Source organism: Dipodomys spectabilis, unplaced genomic scaffold (assembly GCF_019054845.1).
Source record: "Dipodomys spectabilis isolate Male_0828 unplaced genomic scaffold, ASM1905484v1 ptg000230l, whole genome shotgun sequence".
NCBI classification, from domain to species: Eukaryota; Metazoa; Chordata; class Mammalia; order Rodentia; family Heteromyidae; genus Dipodomys; species Dipodomys spectabilis.
In genome coordinates, this window is record NW_024870907.1 from 792,740 (window position 1) to 811,594 (window position 18,855).

Genomic DNA, 18,855 nt, shown 5'->3' on the forward strand with positions numbered 1-18,855 from the left:
AAGCAAAAAGAAAAAAGCTGGAAGTGGTGCTGCGGTTCAAGTGGTAGAGCTCTAGCCTTGAGTTGAAGAGCTGAGGGACAGCGCCCAGGCCCACAGTTCAGGCCCCACGACCGGAACCCCCCCCCCAAAAAAAAAAGAGTTTGGACTGGCTTCGTATTGTTTTGAGGCGTTTTCACTCAAAGCTAGTGCTCCACCACTTACACCTTACCTCTAGTTTTAGCTTTTTTCTAGTTATTTGGGTTTCAAAGATTTGTCTTCCTAGGATAGCTTTGAACCAAGATTCTTAAATTTTAGCTTCCTGAGTAGCTAGGATTATAGGTTTGAGCTGCTAGTGCCTGGTTGTGGTTTTGATTTACATCTTGCATACTTTCTAAATTGAAGGTGCCAGCCAGGTGTTGGTGGCTCACGCCTGTAATCAGAACTATTCAGGAGGCTGAAATCTGAGGATCACAGTTTGAAGCCAGAAGGGAAAGAAAAGTCTCCTGGGAGACTCTTATCTCCAATTAACCTCTCTAAAAGCAGAAGTGGAGCTGTGGCTTAAAATGGGAGCTCTTTGAGAAAAAGACCTGAGGGACAGTGCTCAGGCCCAAGTTCAAGCCCCACAGATATAGATAGATAGACTAAGATAGATAGATAGCTGATGTCTAGGCCTCATGTTGGACTTACTGAAACAGAATCTCAAGAATTAGAACTTGTAATCCTAATTACTCAGGACTCTATTGCCATTTGAAGCCAGTCTGGACAGGGAAGTCTGTGGGACTCTTATCTCTAGTTAACCACCAGAAAACCCCAAGTGGAGCTGTGGCTCAAGTGGTAGAACACTAGCCTTGAGCAAAAGAGCTCAGGGATAATGCTTAGGCCCTGAGTTCAAGGAGCATGATTGGCCAAAAAAAAAAAAAAAAAAAGAGTGGGCTGGGAAGGTGGCTCAGTGGTAGAGTGCTTGCATGAGGCCCCAGGTTCGATGCCTCAGCACCACAAAAGCAAAAAGAAAAAAGCCAGAAGTGGCGCTGTGGCTCAAGTGGTAGAGCGCTAGCCTTGAGCTGAAGAGCTGAGGGACAGCACCCAGGCCCAGAGTTCAGGCCCCATGACCAACTAAATAAATAAATAAACAAAGAGCCAGACAGACAGACACAGTGGCTTATGCCTCTAACCACAACCATTTAGGAGCTAGAGATTTGAAGGGTCCTAGTTCAAAGCCATGCTAGGCAAAGTGTGGCAAAACTCCTATCGTAACCAACAAGCCAGATATGTTATACACTGTCTGTGGGCCCAGCTACCCAGGAGGCATGGATAAGAAGATCGTGGTTCAAGGCTGTGGATAAAAGGCACAGGGTCCTCCCTGAAAAAACAGAAAGAGGGGGCTGGGAAGGTGGCTCAGTGGTAGAGCTCTTGCCTTGCATGCATGAGGCCCTGGGTTTGATTCCTCAGCACCACATAAGCAAAAAGAAAAAAGCCAGAAGTGGCGCTGTGGCTCAAGTGGTAGAGCTAGCCTTGAGCTGAAGAGCTGAGGGACAGCGCCCAGGCCCAGAGTTCATGCCCCACGACCAGACCCCCACCCCCTCCCAAAAAAAAAAAAAGAGTGAGGAAGAAGGTTGTGAATTGAGGCCAGTCTGGGCTAGATAGTGAGACCTTCCTTAACAAAAAATAGGATAGAAAACACAGATTCACAAAAGGTGTCTACACACCATGTTGATAGCAGCAGTACCATAGTAGTCAACAATTGGAAAGCAACCCAAGTGCATGCAGGGCTGCACATGCTGTGGAATACGATTGAGCCCCGGAAAAGGAGGAGATCCTTCCATACACTACAATATAGGTGAACCTTGAAGTTGTTCTGCTGAATGAAATAAGCCGGTCACAAAAAGACTAATACCAAATCACTTTGCTGGTACTTCATTTCATAGAAGTAGGAAGCAGACACATAAATGGAGGAAGGAATGGGGAGCAAATGCAGTCATTATGTTCAATGTATACTATGTAGAAATTAAACAACGATGTAACTTGAGGTTTGGGCTTGGAAAGGGATATGGGGGAAAACAATGGGAGGGGTGACATGGACTGAGCTGTGTTGTATTCATAACCTGATTTATGGAATTGTAACTCCTTCGTACAACTACATCTTAAAAAGAAAGAAAAAAAGAAATAGCAAGCAGAATGGCCGTTGTCAGGGACAACAGGAGGAGTGAGAAATAGGGATTTATTGTTTAGGGAATGCAGAGTTTCAGAAGAAAGATGAAAATATTCTAGGATAGGTGGTAGTGATGGCTGCACATCAGTGTGAATCTACTTAATGCCACTTAACCGTACACTTAACGGTAGCTAAGAAGGCTGGGATATAACTCAGTGGTAGGGCATCTTCTTACCCAGGGTCAAGATCCTAGGTTCCAGCATAAAGCCGTGTGTATAACAAGTGTTAGGAAGTAAAGCTGAAAGAATTCTGTGGATTTCTTTCAATGATGAGAGAAAAAAAATGGGGAGACAGAAAATCAGTTTATTAATTCCAGAGACTCAACACTGAATAACAGGTATCCCACAAGGCAAGAACAAACTGGAGGACAGAGATTGTCAAATAAGTAGGAGAAAATATCCCAAACCTGAGGAGATGGAGTTCCTAGATTGTTAGCACTTACCCACTACCAAGTCAATAAGTGAAAAAAGAACTGTAGTTCATGGTTTGTATTTTTAGAAAACCAAGGATAATAGAAAATCCTAAAAGTTTCTAGAGAAGAAAGAGGTCACACCTAAATTTAGGCTTTAGAATGATACAGAACATCTAGGAGCTACAAGACAGCAGCACATTACCTTCAAATGAGGAAAAATATTTACTACAAATTCTATATTCGACTAGGAGTTCTATATGTCTAACTGTATGTGTTGATAAGAGTGTTTAAGTCGTTCAATGTTTTAAAACACTCAGTCCACATTCCTTTGACCAGAAAATCACTGGAATATATGCTCCACTTAATCTGGGGAATAAACAGTTATAAAACAAACAAAAAGATCTGGCAGCCTGTCTAGCGTAGGAGAGATAAGAGGAAGAGGAAATTCCAGAGAGGAAGGGAAGAGACATAACCTGGCTAGCTAGTTGTCAGTGGTTCAGCAACCTAAAGCACAAATAATCCAGGTTTGAATGTGAGTGATCCCTGAGGAGTGTCTACAAGATTGTGGCTGACCTGTCACCGGAGGGGTATGAGATGGTGATGAGATTTCTGGCTCTGGTGGGGATTTTGAGAGTCATTCAGTAAAAATACATAGCAAGTGGTGGGGGGAATCATGGAAGAGAGAGAAAAAATGGAAGGGAAGAAGGGAAGATAGGAGCAAAGAAAGAAGTAAGAGATATTAGTAATTGCTAGTTTCGGGGAAATGAAATTATACAATAAAGGAAATTTAATTATACCATTCCAATTTTGGGCTCTGTATATTGTTTACTTAGTAATAGCACTGTTTGAGCTGACTATTGATTTAGAGAAAAATGATGACTCATGTTGGGAGGACTGGGGAAGGAAGAGAGGTATGTATTGGGAAAGAGGTATTAACTTTTAAAATCATGTTTTTAGGGGATGGGGTTTAGCTCAGTGATAGAGTAGTTGCCTAGCATTCAAGAGGCATTGCAAAAACCAATTAGAAAATCAATTCTATATAGATATATGTATGTATATATAACAAGTAAAAAATTAAGTATTTAAGAAATAGATTAGTAGTGAGAACATGGAGGTAATGGGGCATAGTTTATTCTTAATAATTTGGGTTGTAAAAGCCAGGCATGGTAGTACATATCTGTAAGCCCCACACTGTAGAAGCTGAGGCAGGAGGATTGCAAGACTGGCTCCATACCTACACAAAATCAGGGTGTTTAGAGTATTGCAATTGCCCCCCCCCAAAAAAAAATAAGACAGTCTCCAAAATATGGATGAGTTGAGATGGATTTACTAGAAAGGGAGAAAGAATGAGTTCAACAAAAAGAATTCTTGATACAGGAAGCTCCCACAGGAACTAGGGCGGCAGAAAAAGCAAATTTAGGATACTCATCTGGCCTTGCAGACAAATAGAAAGGGCAGAAATTGAATAAGCAGGAAGGTTTCAGTGCCTAGTATGAGAAGAATAAAAGAGAAGGGGCATTAGTCAAGACATTATTAGACCCTGCCATCCTGTGGGATAGACAAGGGCTCCGTGTTTTGGAGACTGGAAAAGGGAAGTAGTTGGGTAAAGTCCTTCCTCAGGTACTTAGTTTGGGGAGTAGGGATTTGGAAAGTGTGCTAATGAATGGAGGCCTATCTGGGAGGGCTGTGTTCCATTGACTAGAAGCAGACAAAGATTGCATTGTTTCTTCCCAGGCTCTCGTCCAGGGTGAAATAGGTGCACACAGGGTCAGGGCTGCTGGAGGTCTCCTAGAGAGAGCCGGGGGAGCTTGGAGAAGGTCACCTGACTCTTCCTAGAAAAGACAACTTGGAAACCACCTTTGAAGTTGAGTAGAATGACACCCCAAAAAAGAGGAGAAGAGGGGGCTTCCCGGCAGTGCCAGGTGCTGAGATAGGAGTACAGAGCGGAAGTCACCTGCATGCTTTCACGAAGGAACCAGCTCTGTCGCTTTCTCCAGTTGCGCTCTGCCGTCCAGGGCAGTAGAGAAACAGGTTGGTAAGGTGGGAATATCCTAAGAGCATGTCTGTGGAGAGCAAATCTAGGATGCTGAGAGGAGACTCATGGTGTCTGTCATCGAAGGATGCAAATAGACTCTAGAAGAAAACCTATGGACGATTCCAGTTCCAGTGGAAGGGTAGAGTAGCAGAGGCAGTGAGGTTAAAGTCAGATTGCAGGATTTTCCTCTTTTCAGCATGGACTGAGGTGTATAGGGGAACCTGTTGCTGGTAAGAGCCCAGACCTGCCCATTGCCTAGCTGAAGTGGGAAGCAGCAGGCTGGCTTTCTGCCTGCCTGGGATAGGTCTACACAGTGTCTGAATTCCTTTAGGGCTCTGCCCAGGCCATATGCATTGTATTCCCACTGCATGGTAAATGAACATGGGAATGGAATATTTGCATAGACTTTACACACCAAACATCCCTAATCTGAAAACCTGAAATCCCAAACTTTGGATACCAACATATGATTTTCAGATTAGAGACTTAAGCTGTATATGGTTAAGATTGCATATAGGCTGAAGCAGGATGATTGCTAATTCCAGGCCAGCCTGGGCTACACAGAAAGCTCTTGTCCAAACACATACCAAAAAGACTTTCTCCTCTTCTTTCTTCCAGGGAAGAGGGCCGAGGCCTAGCCCCTCCCAGCTCTCTGGGGCAGGACTTTGATACTCCCAATTCGGCTGGCTAGTGCTTTGGCCTGCCGACCTGGCACCTGCCACCCAGAGGCTCAAACCTGAAGGATGTCAGTGTAGGTGACAAAGTACTATACTTGGAAACAGTGGCTTCAAGAGGTGTTACCCAGAATGATATGACATGACTACAAGCTTCCTGTGCTGTTTGTGTGGTCAGCATTTGATCTAAAGAAGTAAAAGAATAAAATATACCTGGGACAGTACATGAACAACAGATGGGAAATAATTACAGATTCACAACCATCACTCAGCAGTAGTCTTTGAATGTGTTTTACACACTTGGAATGAATGAATGAATAAAAATGACTCTGTATTTGTACAGCTCTCCCTGTCTATGATTTCTCATCCATGGATTCAACTGACTGCAGATTGAAAATAATTGGGGAGAAATAATGAACTGCAACTATGGCTCTTTGCGTGAGGCCCTGGGTTCCAGCCCAGCATCATCAAACAAAGAAAAAATTCGGAAACAACTATATCATGTTTAGATTTTTAGAATCACTCTTCCATAAACAGTACAGTAAAACAACTGCTTATATAACATTTATGAGATTATTTGAAGTATATGGAAGAATGTATGTAGGTCATTTACAAATTACCACACCATTTTGCATTAGGGAATTTGGGCATCCTCAGATCCAAAGAGGTTAATCCTGGAAACAATACTCTGTGGATACTGAGGGATATTTATGTTCTTTTTTGACTTTCTTCTCTTATCAGTGTTACATTTTTGAAACTCAATCAGATTGAGGTATATAGCTGTGTTGATGGGTATTAGCTTCTATATTTCTTTTGTAAAAAACAATACATCCTAACTACCTAGGAGGCTAAGATCCACGGATCATGGTTTGAAGCCAGCCCAGGCAGGAAAATCTGTGAGATTCCACCAGAAAGTTGGATGTAGAAATGTGGCTTAAGTGGTAGAGTGCCTTCAGTAAAAAGGAAAAAAAAGTTCAGGGCTAGATGCTGGTGGCTCATACCTGTTATCCTAGCTACACAGGAGGAAGCTGAGATCTGAGGATCAAGGTTCAAAGCCACTCCTGGGCAGAAAGGCCCAGGAGACTCTCATCTCCAACTAATTATTGAAAAGCTGGAAATAGAGCTGTGATTCAAGTACTGGAGCACTAGCCTTGAGCAAAAGAAGCTCAGGGACAGCACTCAGGCCCTGAGTTCACACTCCAGGATCAGCACTGGGGAGAAGACCGAAGGAAGGAAGGAATTTCTATATATTTGCAAAATTTCTTTGGATGTATACTTAGAAAGGAATTTGCTGCTCTATGTTCAACTATACTAGATAGGGAAAACTTTTTCAAAGCATTTGCACTAGTTTGCCCTCCCACTAGGAGTAAATGAGAGTTGCTATTGTTTTGAAATACCTTTGTGATTTTCATACAAATTCCTTGACTGGTAAGAGAGTAAGCAGCTTTTCATATGTTTAAAGGACATTATGTGAACCTTGTACTCAGTTATTTTGCAGACTTTTCTTAGGTTGACTTGTTCTCATTGTTTGTTTTTTTTTTTTGGGGGGGGGTCCAGTTGTGGGGCCTGAACTCTGGGCCTGGGCTCTGTCCCTCAGCTCTTCAGCTCAAGGCTAGCACTCTACCACTTGAGCCACAGCGCCACTTCTGGCTTTTTTCTTTTTGCTTATGTAGTGCTGAGGAATCAAACCCAGGGCCTCATGCATATGAGGCAAGCACTCTACCACTGAGCCACCTTCCCAGCCCTTCTCATTGGTTTTTAGTCATTCTTTTTCAATTCTGGATCCTAACCCTTTGTCTCCGTTTGCAACATGGGTTGCAAGTCAACACGCCTCCTTCAATTCGGCAAACCTGGTTACCAAAGAGAAGGGCCTTAAACAACAGGGAAGGAAAGCCATAAGCCCAGGCGTCTGTTGTAGGCACTGTAGTGACATTGCTCTGTGGGTGTGTCAGGCACGGAGCCAGCATCTGGAGCGAGTCTTGGTTACATCTTAGTTCCCGACTGCTGCTGACCTATGTATGGTACTTGCCTTTGCAGGTGGAACAGGAGGATTTTGTAATGGAAGGGCATGGCAAGACTCCACCTCCTGGTGAAGAAAGCAAACAGTGAGTCACAGTTTATTTTAAAAGGGTCCTATTACAGATCCTCACAAGCACTTTGATTCAATGCGCTTGAGATCCTGTTTGCCTGGGATGCATACATTGTGGAACATACCAGTTCCTTTGGTGGTGGTTAATGCATTGCTTCTATTTATAGGCCAACTAACTGGAGGGACAAGAAAGTTGGCTTTGTAGCTTTTTACATTTGACTAATCAAAATTTATGTTATGCTAAGCAAAGGCTTTAAGACTTGGGATATTCCAAATTGAACTAATTCAGTTTAGTTGTTTTCCAAAGAAAATATAAAATTGTGCATCTTTTCATAGCAATGTCTTCACGAAGTGAACTAAATTAATAGACTTTTCCTCACATTCCAAGTGTGAATTTATTTGAATAGTACTTCCTGAATTCTATTCCAGTGGTTATTTATACTTCTGATCATTGTTTAAATAACAAATCGCTTCCTAACAGAACAGAAATTATAAATAATACAACTTAGCCAACATTCTAAATAATTCAGGATATCTCCTCTGACTTTTTAAAGGGTGATTGGTTTTAAACTTGATTTTGGAAACTGCTGGGTAGCTTTTTCATGGCAGTGGGTAGATTTTTTTTTTTTTCCTCTGTCATAGAATTTGAAAAATTGTGCTGCAGAGTAGACTGGTTTTTCATATGCCCTTTTAAAGGAAAAACACTTAAGATTGGCTTAAAGTACTGACATACCTACTATTTTTTTTATTTAGTCAGTAGTCTCCTGAATTGAATAGGATCATAATTCATGGAATTTACTGAAAATCTGTAGAGAGAGAGTTCTTTCCCTCATCTTTCCCTCTCTCCCTTGAAAATAGTTTAATTTTGGTCTGTCTTGAGGAAATGATGCCTCTGGAACACTTAGGAATGAATTTTGTGGGCTAGATTGTGCTGGCCCGGTTGAGAATGGCTTGTCTTGAGTTTGCAGTGAATGGAAACCAGGTTATTTTCACAGCCGGTTTAATTTGCTAACCTAGCAGTTTTAAAAATAGCTCACAATATAAATCCTAACTTTGCTGTCTTCTGTCTAATGCATTTATATTTTAGATGAACTGATGGAATCAATTCATCTTTAGCAAATTAGAATGCCAGACATCTGTCTGCTCCCAGTGAGACTGAAATAAGAGGAGAAATACTTGCAGAGCTTTTCTCTGTGGCCCTAGCACCATCCTCCCCTTACACTGCTCCAAGGTCTTGTAACTTAGAAGTTATAGCTTCATTTGTCAAAAGCTTTCTGTACATAGATAGTTTGGTTAGATAGCTTTATAATCTATCATCTCTACTCCTCAAAGCATATTGTCTCAATTTTACTCAGATTAGAGTGGGAAACTTGCCCATGGTAATGCATTTTGAACTGAAAGTTAGGATTTGAACCCTGATACTGCTGACTTTAAGGTGTTTTGTAGTGTCACTCTGTCAAATCCTTTCCCTCCCCTACAGTGTTCCTAAAAAGTGCTGTAGTTAGCAAAGCTGCAGCTGTCCGGGTCACAGCCTCGTAAGTAGAAGGGAGTTGGGGGAATCAATGAAAATGGCACTAAGCCCATCTTGAAGACACAGATGAAAACTCCATTCTCCAGAGAGTGTCCATTTCCCAGACAACCTGCTGATTGTCTTTAAAGCCCTGCTCTAGTAACCCCTGTTCTGAATCAGCTTCTATAGGTACTCAGGAAACATTTCAGGGTGAGATTCTACCCAAGTTCTATGTTGTGCATCCAGTGTGTCCTGCACAGTTTCCAGCAGCCCTGTGGGACCTCAACATCTGTGTAGTGTCTTTATTTGGCTCTTAGAAACCTCCTATGACCTACTCTTTGCATAAATGAATTCTGCTTTGGTTTGGAGAGTTGTGTTTTGTTCTGTTGGTGCAAAGGATAGAATCCTGGGGCCTGGATTGCTAAGCGAGCATTCTCTCACTAACCTATATCTCCAACTCCTGCTTTTTTGGGGAGGGAATGAAGTCTCCTATCTCATAGTAAAGTAATAAAGCAAAAATGCATCTTCTCACTATGTATTCCTCCTCTGGACCTGTGAGAGTGGGAAGCAAAAAATTTGTGTTCTTTTAATTTTATGTATATGTGTGTGGGAGGGGGGAAGGATACTCATCCTAGTGCTTGAACTCAGGGCCTGGGTGCTGTCCTCTAGCTTTTTGTGCTCAAAGCCAGCAGTCTTAAGCCACACCTCCACTTTCATCTTTTTCTGAGGTTATTTGGAGATGAGGCTCATGGACTTTCCTGCCCAGGCTGATCCTCAGATCAGCAGTTGAGTCATAGATTCCTGGCAGACTTTTAATTTTTTCAAAAAGTTAATTATTTTGCAGTGCTAAGAATTGAACCCATGGCCTTACACATACTAGACAAGTATTTACCAGTAATACTGACTTACGTTCCCCAGTACTAAACTTTTTTGTGTTCGTACTGGAGCTTTTATTTATTTATTTATTTGTCAGTCATGGACTTGAACTGGGCCTGGGCGCTGTCCCTCAGCTCTTCAGCTCAAGGCTAGAGCTCTACCACTTGAGCCACAGCGCCACTTCCAGTTTTCCAGTGGCTAATGGTAGATAACAGTCTCATGGACTTTCCTGCCTCGGCTGGTTTTGAACTATGATCATAGGTGTGTACCACTGGCACTGACTTTTTGTTCTTTTTTAGCTTTCTGGTTTTTTTTTTTTTTTTTTTGTGGAACTAAGGACTGAACTCAGGGCCTTGCACTTGCCTGGTGCTCTTCCACTGAACTAAATCCCCAACCCTTTACTGAAGCTTTAAACTTAGGACCTTGAGCTCTGCCTTGGCTCTTTCACTCAGGACTAGCACTCTGCTGTTTGAGAGACATCTCTACTTCTGGCTTTAAAAAAAAAAAATCATTTGGCTGGGTGCCGGTGGCTCACGCCTGTAATCCTAGCTGCTCAAGAGGCTGAGATCTGAGGATTGCAGTTCAGAGCCAGCCTGGGCAGGAAAGTCCGTGAAACTCTTTATCTCCAATAAACCACCAGAAAACCGGAAGTGACGCTGTGGCTCAAGTGGTAGAGCACTAGCCTTGAGCTGAAGAGCTCAGGGACAGCGCCCAAATCATTTGGACATAAGGATCTCAGATTTATATGAGTGGACTTCTGCACATAGGCATGTGCTGAACCACAATCCTCAGATTTCAGCCCCTTGAGTAGCTAGGATTACAGATGTGAGCCATCAGTGCCCAGCAAGCTTTATTTTTTTTCTTGTCTAATGACTATTGCTAAACTTTATATACATTGAACCCTGATTGAATCCTGGACAGGAGATCTATGAGTGAATACTACACAGCAGGACCTAGAAGTGACACATTCCTAGATGACTTATGAGATTACCATTATCTCTTTTAAGATTAATGGAGAGTAGTGTGCAAGGAGAGAAAAGTGCGACTCTTTTCTTACCTTCCTTCCCTTTTAATCTTCCTAAATATATCCATATATTTCAAGACAAATAGATTAGATTAGTTTTGTTTTTTTGAGGCAAGCTCTCTAGAGCCCAGGCTGGTTTGTAAAACATTTTTTTAGCCCAGGCTGGCCTTGTACTTGATATCCTCCTGCCTCTTCTGTCATATGGTAATTCAGTCACAAGATACAGAGAAGCCACATTTTGATTGGTCGAATTGGGAGTCTTTATTAGAAAGACAGTGACTGTGTGTGGAGACATGTCCCCCAAAAACTTGCATCCTTGAATACTCTTAATATTGTTAGGAAACTGAGCCATGGGGGTAGCTGAATAAAGAAAGAACAACAACCAAAAAAAACCTATCTCAACCAAGTAGATCAGCTAATAGAGAGCTGAAGAAGGATGGCATGGTGACCTGAGAAGGGTCAGGAGACATGAGACACAGTGCAGAATGGCAGCCGAGGTGGTGATGGAGTGTCAAATAGGGTCATGGTCAGGGGACAGGGTCACAGGGAGCTCAAGAGTCTCCAGAGTACTTAGGATAGGTCTGACAGGTGCAGTAATCTATTGTCCAAGTCCCTACCCCTGCCTCTAGGAATTCAGACCCGCTGCCCATCACCTGGGGGTGGTACTTCACCTTCCATGTACCAAGAAGCCAAAATGATGCCAGTTAGACCCAATTCCTTATTATCTACTACATTATCAAGATGGCATCAGTTGGACCCAGTATCCTTATTTCACTACCTTCCATGTGCTGGGATTACAGATACGTATCACCAAGCCTGGTTGAAAACAAGTAGAGTTTTTCCCTCAATATAATTCTGAGACTTGCTTCTGTAATTTGATATCTTTTATAGTCTCATTCTTTTAGACTCAATTTAATTGAGCTGTCACTTACATTTGTGTATGGTATGAGGTAGAATGCTAGTTTACTTCTTTTCCAAGTTGATTTCCAAAATGGCTGGCATTCATTTTTTATTTTTATTTATTTATTTATTTTTTGTCGGACATGGGGCTTGAACTCTGGGCCTGAGTACTGTCCCTCAGCTCTTCAGCTCAAGGCAAGCACTCTACCACTTGAGCTACAGCGCCACTCAAGGCAAGTGCTCTACCACTTGAGCTACAACTCTACTTCCGGTTTTCTGGTGATTTATTGAAGAGTTTCATGGGCTTTCCTGCCCGGGCTGGCTTTGAACCACAATCCTCAGATCTCAGCTTCCTGAGTAGCTAGAATTACAGGCGTGAGCCACCGGTGCCCGGCTTCATTGGCTATTTTAATTGGAGGCCTAGGCTAGATGCCTGACTCTAAGGGTTCCACCATGTGAATAAGGGTGAAAAGGCAGGGAAGATTTTAATTCGCCATAGCCATGCTAGGAGGAGGAAAGGTAAACATGTCAGCCCATCTATGGGATACTGACATCTGTTTCAGTTGGAATTGAGGAAGGATTGGGGCAGAGCTTTGGGATAGGCAGAACTAAGCAGTTTTTGTCCTGGAGAGTCTGGTTGATCACTAAGTTCTGGTGTCATAAGGTGGCCTGAAGAAGTTCCTATTCTTGGAAGGGACAGTCTAGTTCCAGTGAGACAGCTGCAGTTGCTGATCACAGGGTGATCTTTGTAGGAATCTCTGTTGTTCCTGGATTCCAAGGAACTGACCATAGGTTTAGGATAATGACTGGAGAATTTCAGGTGGCTTTTGGGTGTTCTGGACAACGTAGAAATTGACAATAAGATATCTTCACTACTGGCAGCTTTGTGCCTTCAGCCTTGAAAGGGGAGGAGATAGCCTACGTGTTACCAGGTTTTAGCCTTTGCCATGATTAATATGCCTATGTGCAGTTAAGAAGGAGTTTGGCCCGAAGTTTTAGGGCAAAGAAGACAGGTGTAAAATGAATGTAGAAATGCCAGGTTCTAATGCCACCTTTAGTTTCCTTTTGGACAAAAGTGAGAAGTCAATGCCTTTTAGTTTTAGTAAAGTAGTTCCTATGTACTCTCACAGTATCTGTTTGATAAACAGTCTTTAACTTATGAAGGTCAGGGTAGGTCTCAGAGTTAATACCATTAGTCCAAGATCAGAAAGCAAATTCTTGTAAGATTAGGACTTTGTTAGATAATTGTGCCACCATTTAACACTTTACCATAGATTCTAGAAACCTTAAGTAATAATTATTTATTGGCAGTATTGGAGTTGGAATTCAGGGCTTTGTGGTAGGCCTGTGCCCTACCAATTGAGCCACATCTAAAGCCTGATTTTTGCTTTATTTTTCTGGTAGCATCTAAACTTTTTGCCCAATCCTTCTTGAGTTGTGATGTTCCTGCTTATGTATTTATGGTCATTACACCAGCTTTTCTATTGGTTTAGATGGGGTTTTAACTAATATTCCCCCCCCCCCCCCCCCCCCCCCCCCCCCGTTGGTCATGAGCCTGAACTCTGGGGTGGAATCTCTCAAACTTTTTTGCCTCAGTTAGCCTTGAACTATGATTCTCTTGATTTTTGCCTCCTGGCAGCTGGATTTATAGGTGTAAGCAACCACATCTGTTAAAAAATTATTTTGTTTCTGTGATTCTTTAAACTAAGTTCTATTAATAGGTAGAAGATGATCACCTGACATATAAAAAGCTCTCCTAAAAAATAGAATTTCTTTGAGAATATTGAGAAATTTCTGTGCTAACTGGTTAATATTTGCATCATTTGTGCGGAATTCTGGTGTATGTAAACAAGACGTAATAGTGTTTATGCTTTTAAACACTATATATTGTTCCCATGTTATTGCTTTTTAATAGAGTTTATTTACTATTAGTGTATCTAATGTAATCATTTTCTGAGATACTCACTTTAGGAGAGTTACTATAGCAAATCAGTCAAGCTAAATTTATTGCCATATAATTACTGCATTAGAATTACACAGCTATAACTACATGACGTGTTTAATGCAGGAGTAAATACAAAAACTATGATAGCTTTTCAGAAAGCAGCATGAACAGAAACTTACTCATAAGCTGGGCACTGGTGGCTCACGCCTGTAATCCTAGCTGCTCAGGAGGCTGAGATTTGAGGATCATGGTTTCAAAATCAGCTTGGGTAGGAAAAGTCCGGGAAATTTTTGATCTTCAGTTAACTACCCAAAGAAGCCAGAAGTGGAGATGTGGTCCAAGTGATAGAAAGCTAGCCTTGAGCACAAAAGCTCAAGGTTAGGCCTTGAGACAAGCTCTAGGGTCCACACACACACACACACACACACACACACACACACACACACATTCATACACACACATATAGACACACACATACACATATACATACACATACATACACACACACACACATATACACACATACACACACGAAATTTGCTCATAGTATGTATTTTGCTATGCTCCTGAAAAGCTCATTTCATATCAAATGTTCCTTTCTAGAAGGATATTGGATTATTTATGTGTATGTATGTATGTGTGTATGCATGTATGCATGCATGTATGTATGTATGTCAGTCCTGGGGCTTGAATTCAGGGCCTGGGCACTGTCCTTGAGCTTCTTTTGCTCAAAGCTAGCACTCTACCACTTGAGCCACAGTGCTACTTCCAACTTTTTCATTTATATGGTACTGAGGAATCAAGCCCAGGGCTTCATGCATGCTAGGCAAGCACTCTACCACTAAGCCAAATTCCCAGCCCATGGCTGTTTTCATTTTGCTTCTTTTTTTAATGTTTTTTATTGTAAAACAGTGTACAGAGGGGTTACAGTAAATGAGTAAAGTAATAAGTACATTTCCTATCGAGCATTGTTACCTCCTCCTTTGTCTTTCCCCTGCCATCGCCGCCCCCAGTTGTAAAGTTGGTTTTCAGCATAGTGTCTTGTACATTTCATTGTTACAATGGATAAACCTATTTCCTTATTTCAGCATTTTGTTATTTCCCTTCCCCTCCCCAAATTAGGAAAATGTATATACAAGATACAGGGCACTGACATCAAATACAGTGGAAACAAGGGTTATACTGTGGGAGAAGAACATACAAAAGAATGGGAGAAGAACATACAAAAGAAACAAAAAGGGCTGGGAAGGTGGCTCAGTGGTAGAGCGCTTGCCTTGCATGCATGAGGCCCTGGGTTCAATTCCAGTACATTTTAAATACATTAACAACAATAGCAATAAAGAAAAAACAAGTTGTGTCCCTATCTTGGGGTTCATTTCACTTAACATCATCTTATATGGTCATATGTACATAGCTTTTGACCTTTTTTCATTTTGCTTCTTTATGGTACTCAGGATGGCCTGTACATTTGTGGGAAGATATATTTGTAAGCTGCTTTGAAGCTAAGTATCAGGTTTTGAGTGGCAATGAGTTTGGCTTTCCCCTCCTCTCCCTCTTCCCTTTTTTCTCTTCCCTTTCTATTGAATTGAGATTGAACTCAGGTATACTTGTGAAGCAGGCACTCTACCACTCTAGCCATACCCACAGCCCTTTTAGCTTTATTTTTTGGATGATTTGGTCTTGCATATTTACCTGGGTCCAACTGGGACTGAGAGCTGCTTATTTCTGCTATTTAGCTGGAATGGCAAGTATGTGCCACTACACTCAGCTTATTGGTTGAGATGAGGTCTTTAGAACTTTTTGCCTAGGCTGGCCTAGAACCATGATCCTTGTGATTTCTACTTCTTGAATAGCTGAAACTTTAGGCATGAACTGTTATGCCTAGCCTAGTAGACTTTTGTTAATTGAATTTTATTGTTTTGACTTATTTTATGAGACCATTATAAAAAACAAATGTCTGAAAGCAGAATCTGTTGGAAGTTACGTTTGCACATCCATGTTCATCATAGCACAGTGATCAGAGGAAGAAGTCTAGTTATCTGTCCACTGATGAACTGCTGAACAAAGTGGAGTGTTCTCCAGCCTTCAAAAAGAAAGAAAGAACTGTCACATGCTACAACATGGCTGGATTTTGAGGATATCATATGAAGCAAATAAGCTAGTCACAAAAGAAAATAGTTGTATAATTCTAATAGGAAATACCCAAAGTAGTTAATATCATAGAAACAAGGCAGAAAAATGTTTTTTCTGCCCTTTTAGGTATTATAAATAAACATCCTTTTATCTCTCTGGCCCTGGTTCTGCCACAGTACCTGCTTCATAGTAGAAGCTTAGGTAACCACTTTTGACATCCTGAGTGAATGAGTCCAGAGTTTAGAGTCTCAATTTTTGTTTTTGTGTTTTGCTTTTCTGTGGTGCTAGAGATTAACCCAGGACCTCCAACATGCTAGGCAAGTGATCCATTACAGAGCTGCAGTTCTAACAACCAAGGACCAGCTGACTTCGAAATGTTCAGTGTGTGTCCTTGATTCCTTTCCTCTACTTCTCCCACCTCTATTTCCAGGCTGTCCTCTCTCACCTACACCACCATAGCTGCTTCCGGCTTGTCACTGCTGTTCTTGATCATCAGAGTGTTCTCCACCACAGCCAGTGTGAGCCCTGGAAACATAAATCTTCACTGTTTCTTCCTGATAGCTTGTAAGATGTATATGGGTCCTGGCCAAACTTGCTCTTGGAGATATTTAGAGCTCTGTCTCACATTATAGGAAATATTAAAAGGTACCCACCTCCTGGATTAAATACGTACTGTTATTTATTCCTGTAATCACATTTTAAATTTTTATAATTATGCTTCTGAAATTCTTTGGTTACGAGCACCTGCTTAATTCATAGTTATCTAAGACTTTTTTTTTTTGGTAGGTCATGGGCTTGAACTCCGGGACTAGGTGTTGTCCTTGAGCTCTTTTGCTCAAGGTTAGTGTTCTACCATTGAGCAACAGTACCACTTTCCCTTTTTCTGGTGATTACTTGTAGATAAGAGCTTCCCAAACTTTCCTGCCTGGACTCGCTGTGAACCTTGATCCTCAGCTCTCAGCCTTCTGAGTAGCCAGGATTACAGGCGTAGCCACCAGTGACTGGCTAAGACTTTTTTTTAAAATAATTTTTTTATTGAAATTAAGTGATTACATAAATTTCACAGTATTGTAGGATAGTGATACTTAAAGTCACAAACACAAGGCAAATTGTCATTATCTTGGTCTATAAAGTTTGTGAATTCTATGAGCTTTGACAATACAACTATTTCTTCTGTGTTGGGTGATATGTACATTTCTTTCCTTTTGCTTAGTGTCAGCTGTTCCCTCTGTCCCTCTCATTCCTTCCCTCCAGTCACTGCCCTTGAGTTTCTTAGTTCATTTTCATCCATGTCCAGTGCAGCTGATGGGCCCCTCTGATGTCTTTTTTCCCCGTTTCCCTCTGATTCTATGCCCTCCTCCTAGCTTCCCTCAGATGTGCATACACACACACACACACACACACACACACACACACACACACACACGAGGTCAAGAACATGAGAGTCATTTAGAAATTATATGGCAAATTAAATTAGATGTCCTTTGTTTCTTGAGTCCTATTTACTTTGTCATATCTCCTTGCATTTTGGATTTAACATCCACGTAGCAGGGAGACCATGTGCCATTTGTCTCTCTGATCTTGGCTTACCTTGCTCAAAACGATTTGCTCTAGTTCCATTCATTTCCCTGCAAATGACATTATTTTGTCCTTTCTAATGGCTGCAAAGTATTCCATTGTATATAGGTACTGCACTTTTGGGGGCATCTGCGTTGTTTCCATATCTTGGCTATTATGAACAGTGCTGCAGTGAACATGGAGGTGCATGTGTCCCTGTATCCTGGTTCCTGTTGCTCAGGGTAGATGCCTAGGAGTGATATGGCTGGGTAATAGGGGAGGTCTATATTTAGCTTTCTGTGGAACCTCCAGACTGCTTTCCAAAGTGGTTGTATAAGTGTACATTCCCACCAACAGTGCAATAGGGTTCCTCTTTCTCTGCATCCCTGCCAGTGTATGTCGTTGGCTGAATTTAGGATGCGGGCCATTTTGACTGGGGTAAGGTGGTATCTCAGGGTTGTTTTTATTTGCATTTCTTTTACAGCCAGGGATGATGAACATTTCCTCATGTGTTTCTTTGCCATTTATATCTCTTCTTCTGAGAAGTCTGTCTTTAGTTCTCTTGCCCATATAATGATTGGTTTGTTAGACTTGGGAGGGATTAGTTTCTTGAGTTCCCTGTATATAATGGATATTAGGCCTTTTTTATTTTTTATTTATTTTTATTGTAAAGATACTGTACAGAGAGTTTACAGTTACATGAGTAAGGTAATGAGTACATTTACTATCGAACATTCTTTTTTATTTTATTTTTTATTGTGAAAATACTGTACAGAGGGGGTACAATTACAATAATGAGTACATTTCTTATCAAGCATTGTAGCCTCCTCCTTTGTTTCCCCTTCCATCTCTTCCCATCTTCCCCCCAGCCCCGCTACCCAATCCTCCCCCCTCCACCCCCCTGCACCAAAGTTGTAAAGTTCGTTTCGACATAACGACTTGTATACCTCATTGTTGCAATGGGTCCACCTGTATCCCTATTTAAACGATTTGTTTTTTCCCTTCCCCTCCACAAATTATACCGACATCAAATACAGTGAAAGCAGGGGTTATACTGTAGGGGAGGGACATACAAAGCAACAAAGAAATGATATTAGGCCTTTGACTGATATGGTATTTTTTCTCAATTGGTTGGTTGTCTTTCTAGTTTGGCAGCTATGTCTTGATGTGCAGAAACTGGACATAGAAAACATTTGTTACATATTTGTTGAACAAATGAAGAGTTCTGTTAACAAGTAATTTAGTCATCCTTTACTGTTGTAACTTAACTATTGTTATGTTATTGGTATAAACTCTCCTATGTAAAGTGGGTTATTGTTTTAAAACGACAGAATTCCATTTCCTGATAACTTTACAAGGATTTTATATCGGTTTCCAAAGTGAAAATTTGTCTTAAGTTTTACTTTTGTAATAACTTTCCCTCTACCCCCCTCCTTCATGGAGCTTGAACTTTGGATTCTGTCTCTGAGCTTCTTTTGCTCAAGGCGAGCACTATACCACTTGAACCACCCA

At 41.4% G+C, this 18,855-nt stretch overlaps 1 protein-coding gene across 2 annotated transcripts in view; it reads left to right on the forward strand.

Annotated features, from left to right (window-relative positions):
• Tnrc6b (trinucleotide repeat containing adaptor 6B) overlaps window positions 1–18,855 on the forward strand; it is a 227,108-nt gene that overhangs the window by 79,314 nt on the left and 128,939 nt on the right. For both annotated transcript variants that reach the window (XM_042697931.1, XM_042697934.1), the window contains exon 4: window positions 7,347–7,414. In XM_042697931.1, the coding sequence (XP_042553865.1) occupies window positions 7,347–7,414 (68 nt within the window). The remainder of the gene's footprint in view (window positions 1–7,346; window positions 7,415–18,855) is intronic.